Raw genomic sequence first — 11,070 nt, forward strand, 5'->3', positions numbered from 1 at the left:
CTCGCTGCCTCGCTGGCTCTCTCGCTCCTTGCTAGCACTGTCTCTACACTCTGGCTCTGCCGAAGGGGGCGGGGTGGGGGTGCAAGGGAGGGGGGAGGGGAGGCTCCTGCATTCTTGCGGTCTGGGAGGAATCTGAGCCAGCGTTACTGGTCTCCAGAAGAGCCCAGCTGCAGCCCCGGGGCCCCGCCAGGCCTCTTGCTGCCCGCCCGGGCCTGCCGGGATGGGCACGGGCTAAGCCTGGAGCTGGGGGCGGGGCAGGGCAGTGCCCCCACCCAGGCCCCTAGAAGGCTGCTGCGCCCGGGGACAGGGCGCAGTGTTGGGGCGGGGCGTGAGGGATTCCCGAATCCTGGGTAAGGGGCGTGTCTGGGAGCGGGAGTCCCCCAGTGGGCCAGAGCAGACCTCGCACAGCCACCCCACGCGTCACTTTGCGACCTAGCCTATTAGTGAATTCTGACTCTACAGCCCTCGGGAGGGGGAGGTGTCCAGGGTGAGGGGCTTGCTAGATACTGCAAGCTCCTTGAGGACAAGGTGCGGGAGGGATGGGGACTGGGCTGGTCCTTAGGATAGAGAAGTCTTCTCTTTCCACTCCCACTCTACCCTATCCAGTTCCTTAGTCCCGGGGCTGTTGGGTTCTCCCTTCCCTCCCCTTCAAACACCCCCTCCTTAAGTCACAAGTTTTCTCTTTGGGGCTTGTTGCTGCAGTCCCTGCTCCAGTACCGAGTACCTGTCTGGGCCCTGGGCACGCACAGGGGCCGTAGCCCCACTGTGTGTGGGAGCCATGAGGATCCTGGCTAACAAGACAAGGTGTGTGGGTGTCACGGAGGGTGGGATACGTGTGTCTGGAGAGCGGGGAAGGGAAGGGCCCATGGTGATGGGGCCAAGCTGAGAAGCTTTGCCGGTTTGGAGAGAAGTCCCCTGGGCACCTGGCTTCCTGGCCACCAGTGGGCTGAAGGGAGGTAGAGTGGGAACGTCTGGGCCCAGGCAGGAGCTGGCAGCCAGCCTTAGCGCCTGGGCCCAAGGGGCAGAGGAGACTGGCAGCTAGCTATGCCTGATGCTTCTCGTCCCTTCTATTTCTTCCCTCCTAAAACCGTTAGAGCAGACCCCCCAACCCTAGTATTGGGGTGTGAGGAGGATGCCCTCCAGCCTCAGTCTAGTTGGGTGTAGGAATGGAGTGGGGGCGGTGCCTGCCTCCCTCCTCCTCAGGAGAAGCGGGCAGACAGGGCCAGGCGGCAGCAGCAGGACAGCAGGGCTGAAATAAATCTGAGCTGGTGTGGAATGAGGGGGGATAAATATCCTCTCCCGTGATGTGATCTTTCCAGCGGCTATTAATAGGTCTCCGGGGAGGGGGAGGCGGTGGGGGGAGCGGGCTGGAGCTTAAAGGGCCCGCAGCCTAGGCTGCAGGAATCCTTGGCTTCAAGCAGCACTCCTCTGCTTGACATCCCCCTCCCCTCCCCCCCTCGGTCCCTGCCTGCCGTCAGGGTCTGCTGGCCCACCCTCTTCAGGCCTTTCCCCGTAGGCTCTGGGGAGTCTTCTGGACCAGTGGGTACCACTCTCAATTGTGCTTTCCCCTACTCCCCTAGGGACTAGGGCTGGGGCGTGAGCAGTGACTCACAGGTCCTGTGGCCCTTCTGCGAGTTGTTAGGGCACAGCATAGTTGAGGTTTGGGGCCTTGGAAGGAGTCTTAAACCCTAGAAGGTGCTAAGAATGCATCAAACGCTGGAGAGACCAGGCTGCTAAGGGAAACTGGTGATGTGGAGGCTGAAGGTAGGTAGATCCTACCGACTCAGAGCCCCACTTTCCATTTGAATTGGGCCTAGGAGATAAGGAACATCGCTCCATCTCCGCTCCCCTAAGGGAACAGAGCGAGCATTGCTCTTATCTGAGGAACCACACTGAGGTAGGGAATAGCAGGTGGTCTCAAGATAGCACCTAGCCACCCCCTATACCATTAGGTGAGGCTAGAGAGCTAAAGTCCAGGCGTGCCCACCTCCTTGTAGGGTTAACCTTTCCTGTCTCTCCTCCCTTCTCCCAGGTTACCCCACCCCAGGAGGCGAGAAGCTCCAGGGAGTCCGCCGCTGTCCCCTCGCGGCCACTGTCCCCCTGCCCCAGCCAAGCCAATGCACCCAGAAAATAAATTGACCAATCATGGCAAGACAGGGAATGGAGGGGCCCAATCCCAGCACCAGAATGTGAACCAAGGACCCACCTGCAACCTGGGCTCCAAGGGCGTGGGGGCGGGGAACCATGGGGCCAAGGCCAACCAGATCTCACCTAGCAACTCAAGTCTGAAGAACCCCCAGGCAGGGGTACCTCCTTTCAGCTCACTCAAGGGCAAGGTGAAGCGAGAGAGGAGTGTGTCAGTAGACTCTGGAGAGCAGCGGGAGGCTGGGACTCCATCCCTCGACTCAGAGGCCAAAGGTACGGACGGTATCCTCTCATCTCTAGACTTTAACATCACCTGCAACCCAAGACCCCAACTGGTCCAAGACCATCTGTTGCTTAATTCCATCCTGCGCTGCCATCCAACCTGGATTGTTTCTCGCCCCTTTCTTCCTCTTATCTCTGTCCCATCAGTCAACCAGTTCATTCCAGAGTAGGGTGGAAGGGCTGGACCACAGAGTGATTGGACTTCTGGTTTCAGCGTCCTCTGCCTTCCCACCGTGGCCCCTACATTGGGAGAGGGAGGTGTCTTAAGTGAATAGCAACCCCCCCCCCCAAACCTTTTGGGAACAGACACTGGGGCCTGAAAGAGTCACAGTGGCTCCTCCCCGCCCCCCCCAAGCCCTAATTAGAACCAGTTGTGGTTGGGATTATGCTCTACTTGGTATGGGGGGGGGAGGGGAGACAGGCAGCCAGGGTTGGAGAAAGAAATCAGAAACAAATGGTGGTGTAGTGGGGGCCAAGGACTGGCAAAGTGCCCACCGTGGTCTGGGCAGTGCCCTTTAGGGTGGGGCACTCTGGAAAATGGTCTGGGAGGGCCTCTGTGTGTGGAAGGACAGGACATCTTGGCACTCACTCTTCTTGCTTGTCTTCTGCCTGGGCAGAGGTGGCACCCCGGAGTAAACGGAGGTGTGTGCTAGAGCGGAAGCAGCCGTACAGCGGGGACGAATGGTGCTCCGGGCCAGACAGCGAGGAAGACGACAAGCCCATCGGGGCCGCCCACAGTGAGTACCCGTTGGTTCTGTGCCTCATGGGGCCCTCCAAGGATGCTATCCTAAGGGAACCTCCTTACCTAGGGCTTTAGGGGATTGTGAGAGAAGTGATAAAAGACCAGGAACCCCGACTCCTCTTTAATTCTACTTTAGACTGTTTTGCTACCTCCATTGCAGTAGCCAAGTCCCTGTGTTCCAGGTCTCTCCCTCTCCTCCCTTCCCCTCCCCTCTTCTCTCTTCCTTTCCCCCTCTCTCCTCGGTCTGGTCCACTCCGTAGGGTTTCTCAGGTGGTCTCTTTCATGGACAACTCACACTTTTCTAACAGATTTCATGGCCTATGCTGCCACCTACTGGTCAATGGAGGGAAGGTCCAGGCTGGGTCCAAGTGGTTCCTTTCTCCAGCCTCTGAACGACTCTTAGAAAGTGCTCAGGGCGCATTGCTAGGACAAGTAGGCGTGAATTGATATCCATTCCTCTCTCTCCCTTCTTTTTTTGTTTTTAAGAGACATGGCTTCTCTGTGTAGTCCTGGCTGTCTTAGAATACACCTTGTAGACCAGGCTAGTCTGAAACTCACAGAGATTCACCTTTCTCTGCCTCCAGAGTGCTGGGATCAAAGGCGTGCACCGCCACCGCCTGGCTCTGGTTCTTTAATCCATCCTTATGTACTGGAGACTGAAGATATCTGTGTCCTTGGTGTTTTCCCTCAAACTTTTATCTGTTTTGAGAGAAGAGATAGTTTAATGCATGAGACACTATCCATAGAAGGTTGAACTGTGGGCTGTTATGCTGTTTGTTGGAGACAAGATCTCAGTGTGTAACCCTGGCTGGCCTAGAACTCACAACAATCCATCCACCTCTGTTTCCCCAGGACTGGGATTAAAGGCATCTGGCGTTGCCATGCCTGGTTAAAGTGTGCGCTTTCAAAGGCAGGAATCAGGAAAGGAGGAAGAATGTGCTGGCTGCTGTGTTTAGTCCTCATGGCAGCCTTTGAGGAGGGGGTTGTCATGACTGTTACAGAGGACACAGTCAGCAAATGGGGACTGAGTGGACCCTACTGGGGAGTGGCCAGTAAGAAGCCTCCACAGCTGACTGGGACTGCAGAGGCTCCTGTGGGGCTCGCTAGTGCTCCTCAGTCTCTGTCTGAACACTTGAATGGTAGAGTCTTTCGCTGTATCCTGGGACAGGAACCTTCCTGCTACCCTGAATTTGTTTCTGTAACATTTGGCTGTGTCGTTGTAGAAACTCTAAAAGACACAGAGATAAAAAGAAGATCCCATGACCAGCCTCTTTTAGATAGACTGCCATTCAGCTGAGACCAGGTTTGTGTAGTACAGGCTAACCTCAAGTTTGCTATGTAGATAAGGCTGGCCTATACCTCCCAAGTGCTGGGATTATAGGCATTTGACACCACGCCATCCGGCAGCATTCAACTGCGCGATTGAATTCTTCGAGGAGAGGCAGAATGATGTAGATGTGCATAGCAGAGGCTCAGAGACCAGGCTGCTTCCCCCCTCCCAGGAATGCACTTGCTATTTGTATAAACTTGGGAAAGGATCTCTGCTTTCTCATCTATAAAAATGATCTTGAGTGTATAGTGACTGTATAGATTTGATACAAGGAGAAAGTGAGTTCAGGCATGTAGCATACTTTGAACAGCATTAGTTTGTATTGCTGTGATGGTACGAGAAAGTTCCTTCTTGTGGTAAATTCTGCCTCCCCCCTCCATAGCTTCCAGAAGCCTATCGTATGTTCTAGTTTATACTTTTCTCCTTCCAAGGCAGTGCTCAAGGTCAGCTTACTATTGGTGTGAGGCTCATGGCAAAACGGTTATGGGGTATACCAGCGAGGAGTTCATACAAGGACAGCTGACTCTGAACTCAGGTGGCTGCTGCCTTGGTCGAGCTCTTGTGTTATCTGGAAGTGCTGTCACTGCAGTCCGGGAGCTTTGGCTTGAGAGTGGATCTCCCCCTAACCTAAACCCACTGGTGACCAGTAGTGGATCATATCTGTATGGGAATGGAGAATCAGAGCAAATTTTGTCTTGGTGCTAAGGGTGGCTTGGCTATTCTGGGAATGTTCCCAGTATGTCAGCCTGTGATATTGTGAAATACGTGTTTGGTCTCACCTTGTTCCTGGCATACTACTCTAAAATCCTGGGAAGCTCCAAGCTGATAAGTGTCTTTTGCATATGTTATATTGACTGGTGTGGCTGCCAGCCTGAGGTAGCTTCAAGATGGAGCTGATGATTGAAAGATCAAAGCAGGATTAGAGGTTTGGGACTTTCAGTCCTACACTCCAACCTGTGTGTGAGGTAGTGGACCTGAAGGTTTAATTGGTGACCTGTGGCCAATGGTTTAAATAGGACTAATGACGAGTCTGTAAAAGATCCAGAAAGAAGGCTGGGAAGATGTCTTCTTGAGTAAACACTTGCCTTGCAAGAATCTGTGTTGAGATTCCCCAGAACCAGCTGGCTGCAAACTGGGTGTGGTGGCCCACACCTTTAATTCCAGCACTGGTTGTGGCAGAAGCTGGTGGATCTCTGTGAGTTCAAGGTCAACTGGTTTACTGCCAGAGTGACTCTGAGAGAAACCCTGTCTCAAAAACAAACAAACAAAAACCAACCAAAACAAAAAAAGAACCAGGTAGTGGTGGTGCAGGCCTTTAATCTGAGCACTGGGAAGGCAGAGGCAGGTGGATCTCTGAGTTTGAGGCCATCCTGGTATACAGAGCGAGTTCCAGGACAGCCAGGGCTACACAGAGAAACCCTGTCTCAAAAAATTGAGAAAAGAAAAACAGAAAGCTTTTGCATCGGGCTATAATCCCAGCAATCACAACATAGGACGAGGAGGCAGGAAGGCTTTCTGGACTCATTGGCAGCTAGAGTGGTGTGCATGAGTTCCAGGCTAGTGAGAGACCCTGGCTTGAACTAAAGGTTTAAGGCTCCCAAGCCTACAAAGTTCTTTGTTGGCCTCTGTATGTGTTCTGTGCCCTTAAACTGTATGTGTACATTCCTGCTTCTGCCCCCTACATTCGCACATACGCACACACGTACACACACACACACACACTCATCCCTGTAATCCAAAAAGACAGGCTTCATACATTTTTCAGAGAGCTGACTTGTGTAGGTTTCTGAGTAGTGGCATTGCTCAGAGAGGGCGCAGAAACAAATGCCACTCTCACCTGTCTTACAGACTTCATCTTAATTTATGTGAGTGTGTGTGTGTGTGTGTCTGTGTGTGCACTCCATGGCGTATGAGTGGGGTGGTTAGTTCCCTCCTTCCACTATGTGGGTCATGGGTCCCGGGGGGCAGTGTCGTCAGGTCTGGCAGCAGGTCCCTTTATCTACTGAGCCCTCTCAGGCTCCTGTACTGTCCTTTTGGTAAACTGATAAACAGCAGTAAGGCGTTTCTTCCAGCTGCTCTAACATCATCTAGTTGAATCTGAGGGGTGAATCCCAGAAACCCCAATTTACAGGCAGACCCACCCTGAGCTTGGCATTGGCTGCCGGGAGGTGGGCAGTATTGTGTCTCGAGCCCCTCAACCTATGGGAAAGTCAGGCTAGAACTAAATTAGAGGCCGCCCTGCAGGGCCCACTGCTGCAGGGATTGCTGATCGGCTGTCGATGGGGACACACCTCTATATGATTCTTGTGACCAGCAGTAACAGAAGTCTGTGAGGGCAGGAGGGACTTGTATTCCACACTGCCTTTCTGACTTTGTGACGGAAATGAACAGTTTGCATATGGCCCAGTGAATATGTTTCTTTGACCTGTCCCCGGCAGGGCACACGGGAGCTAAGTAGTGTTTCTACTTTGTAGAAGAAACTGAGACAAATGCTATGTCTTGTAAAATCACAGCCAGTGAGTGGTGAGGTCGCATGGAAAGCTGTCTGTCGTTTACATCTTCTGTTACTACGGCTTCCCTGCCTTCTTGCCTGGGACGTTGGACAGTATATTCTCCCTCCCCCCCCCCCCCCCACAGACACACAGACACACACCACACCACAGTGGGAGTGCTCAGAGCAGAGCGAAGCAGAGCTTTGATGTGTGGCCATGTTCTCCCTCTCCTTCTCTACATGGTCATCATTCTGGCCATCTTGGGCAAAGACTGGTGTAGGGCAAGTCAGCGTGGAAACCGATTGTGGGGACAAATGGCCCTTTGGGTGTGGACTGTGAGGCAGGAATACCAGAGGGCTCTTCTTTCCACATCTGGGCCGTTCACTTGCTGTCCCTTTTCTCGCTGCTTGCAGATTGTAATGTAGCAGATCCAGCCATGGCGGCCCCACAGCTGGGTCCTGGCCAAACTGCCCAACTGCCCCTCAGTGAAAGCAGTGCAGCAGGCCCCCCACATGGCCCCCCGCCAGGTCTTCGACCAGACGTTCCTGGGGGCGGGGGTGGGGGCGTCCCAGGAAAGCCTCCGTCACAGTTCGTGTATGTTTTCACCACCCACCTGGCCAACACGTAAGGCTTCGGGGACGGGGGTGGAGAGGGTGGGGAGAGTAGGGAGGTGGGGGGTTTGGCCCACCTATGCCCAGTCTGAGTACATTCGGGGACGAGGTGGGCGAGTGAGGGTGGGTTCTCTTCTGTCCATCTCTGAACCGCTTGTGATTGCCCCCCCCCCCCCCCCATGCAGAGCTGCAGAGGCCGTGCTACAAGGCCGGGCAGAGTCCATCCTCACCTACCACCAGCAGAATGTGCCCCGGGCCAAGCTGGATCAGGTGAGTGTGATTCCCTGCCTGACTCTAAGATAGGTTAAGATGTCCCCTCATCTTAATTCTTTACCTCTGTTCTCCTGCAGGCCCCGAAAGTGCCACCCACCCCAGAGCCACTACCCCTGAATACACCATCAGCAGGTACACCTCAGTCTCAGCCACCTCCATTGCCACCACCACCTCCAGCCCCTGGCAGTGCCCCTCCTGCTCTGCCCCCAGAGGGACCTCCTGAAGATGCCAGTCAGGACCTGGCCCCGAACTCCGTGGGAGCTGCTAGCACAGGTGGTGGGACTGGGGGCACCCACCCTAACACGCCGACGGCAGCCACTGCTAACAACCCCTTGCCTCCTGGAGGAGACACTGGCAGTGCCCCTGGCTCAGCCCTCTTGGGGGAGGGCACCCCCACAGGAAATGGGCAGCGGAACCTGGTGGGCTCTGAGGGCCTGTCCAAAGAGCAGCTGGAGCATCGTGAGCGTTCTCTCCAGACGCTGCGAGACATTGAGAGGCTGCTGCTCCGCAGTGGGGAGACTGAACCCTTCCTCAAGGGGCCCCCTGGAGGAGCTGGTGAGGGGGGGCCCACCAGCGCAAGCTCCCTCTGCCGCTCAGCAGCCTCCCTCCGCCCCTCCCAGTGGGCTGAAGAAGTACGAGGAGCCTTTGCAGTCCATGATCTCACAGACACAGAGTCTAGGAGGCCCCCCACTGGAGCATGAAGTGCCCGGGCACCCCCAGGGTGGGGACATGGGCCAGCACATGAACATGATGATGCAGAGGCTGGGCCAGGATAGCCTGACACCTGAGCAGGTGGCCTGGCGCAAACTCCAGGAAGAATACTATGAGGAGAAGCGGCGGAAAGAGGAGCAGATTGGATTGCACGGGGGCCGCCCTCTGCAGGACATGGTGGGCATGGGGGGCATGATGGGGAGGGGCCCCCCACCTCCTTACCACAGCAAACCTGGGGATCAGTGGCCACCTGGAATGGGCGCCCAACTCCGAGGACCTATGGATGTCCAGGATCCCATGCATCTCCGAGCCGGACCTCCCTTCCCTGGCCCCCGTTTCCCGGGCAACCAGATGCAAAGGGTGCCTGGATTTGGAAGTATACAGAGTATGCCCATGGACGTACCCATGAATGCCATGCAGAGACCTGTAAGACCAGGCATGGGCTGGACTGAAGACTTGCCCCCTATTGGGGGACCCAGCAATTTTGCCCAGAATGCCGTGCCCTATCCAGGCGGGCAGGGTGAGGCAGAGCGATTCATGACCCCTCGTGTCCGGGAGGAACTGTTGAGGCACCAGTTGCTGGAAAAGCGAACCATGGGCATGCAGCGCCCCCTGGGCATGGCAGGCAGTGGCATGGGACAGAGCATGGAAATGGAGCGGATGATGCAGACACACCGACAGATGGATCCCACCATGTTCCCGGGGCAGATGACTGGTGGAGATGGCCTGGCCGGCACGCCCATGGGCATAGAGTTCGGTGGAGGCCGGGGCCTCCTGAGCCCTCCCATGGGACAGTCGGGGCTGAGGGAGGTAGACCCACCTATGGGGCCAGGCAACCTCAACATGAACATGAACGTGAATATGAACATGAACATGAACCTGAATGTACAGATGACGCCCCAGCAGCAGATGCTGATGTCACAGAAGATGCGAGGCCCCGGAGACATGATGGGGCCTCAGGGTCTTAGTCCTGAGGAGATGGCTCGGGTTCGGGCTCAGAATAGCAGTGGCATGATGGGGGGTCCACAGAAGATGCTTATGCCCTCACAGTTCCCCAACCAGGGCCAGCAGGGACCCTACCAAGCCCTGCCCCAGGACATGGGCAACACTCAAGACATGTTCAGCCCTGATCAGAGTTCAATGCCCATGGGCACTGTGGGCACCACCCGGCTCAGCCATATGCCTCTGCCCCCTGCATCCAATCCTCCTCCTGGGTCTGTGCATTCAGCTCCCAACAGGGGTCTAGGCAGACGGCCTTCAGACCTCACCATCAGTATTAATCAGATGGGTTCACCAGGTATGGGGCATCTGAAGTCACCCACCCTTAGCCAGGTGCATTCACCTTTGGTCACCTCACCCTCTGCCAACCTCAAGTCACCCCAGACTCCCTCACAGATGGTGCCCTTGCCTTCTGCCAACCCGCCAGGACCTCTCAAGTCACCCCAGGTCCTCAGCTCTTCCCTCAGTGTGCGGTCACCTACTGGCTCACCCAGCAGGCTCAAGTCTCCCTCCATGGCGGTGCCTTCTCCAGGCTGGGTCGCCTCTCCCAAGACAGCCATGCCTAGCCCTGGGGTCTCCCAGAATAAGCAGCCGCCTCTCAACATAAACTCTTCCTCTACGCTGGGCAACATGGAACAGGGTGAGTCATTTGGGTGGACTTGGGTTTGAGCCTTTGTGGTGGCGGATAGGTTCCTGCAGGGCCTTTAGTGGCAGCTGTCCCTACACAGAGCTTCTGTATAGGTACATCTGGGCATCTTGAAGGGTCCACTTGGGACTTGGATCTCCCCACTACAGGCACTGCTTAAAGGTGTGTGGGTCACTGGGGGATCACAGGGAGTCTGTGTTCAGTGGGGCATAGGTGTCCCTGAAGTGAGGTAGACATTTGGAAGGAATTGGCCTTTCCTTAGACGGAGTATGAGTGGCCAAATTCAGCCTCCCTTCCCCAGTGACCCCTGCTCTTTCTGTCTCTCCACTTCTGTAGGTACCCTCCCTCCAAGCGGCTCTCGGAACAGTTCCTCAGCGCCTCCTGCCAACCCTCCCAGTGGCCTCATGAACCCCAGCCTACCGTTCACATCCTCCCCAGACCCCACCCCTTCCCAGAACCCTCTGTCACTGATGATGTCTCAGATGTCCAAGTATGCCATGCCCAGCTCTACCCCGCTATACCACAATGCCATCAAGACCATCGCCACCTCAGACGATGAGCTGCTGCCAGATCGACCCCTGCTACCCCCTCCACCACCGCCGCAGGGCTCTGGACCAGGTATGAGGAGGCAAAGCTTCCAGGAGAGGCGACGTCCCTGTGGACATGCTGGCAAGCTTCCACAGTCTCCAGTCATGGGGGTGGTGTAAACTCTGGGGCCCTGTTCCAGTCGCTACCGTCACTTCCTGAGACCTGGACTAGAACACATCTGTGGGTGGGGAAGGGTGGGGGAGGCGCCTTCCCGAGCTGGATGGGCACCACCTCGAATGTTCTCTTCTTTC

General features: G+C 55.8%; 1 protein-coding gene across 1 annotated transcript in view; it reads left to right on the top strand.

Moving 5' to 3' along the window:
* Bcl9l (BCL9 like) overlaps window positions 1–11,070 on the top strand; it is a 28,101-nt gene that overhangs the window by 13,841 nt on the left and 3,190 nt on the right. The window contains 8 exon segments of the mRNA XM_087905553.1: window positions 703–804; window positions 2,033–2,418; window positions 3,045–3,164; window positions 7,405–7,615; window positions 7,788–7,872; window positions 7,953–8,435; window positions 8,437–10,225; window positions 10,568–10,849. Coding sequence (XP_087761679.1) covers window positions 703–804; window positions 2,033–2,418; window positions 3,045–3,164; window positions 7,405–7,615; window positions 7,788–7,872; window positions 7,953–8,435; window positions 8,437–10,225; window positions 10,568–10,849 — 3,458 coding nt within the window.

The sequence above is a fragment of the Myodes glareolus genome, chromosome 4 (assembly GCF_982192425.1).
Source record: "Myodes glareolus chromosome 4, mMyoGla1.1, whole genome shotgun sequence".
NCBI classification, from domain to species: Eukaryota; Metazoa; Chordata; class Mammalia; order Rodentia; family Cricetidae; genus Myodes; species Myodes glareolus.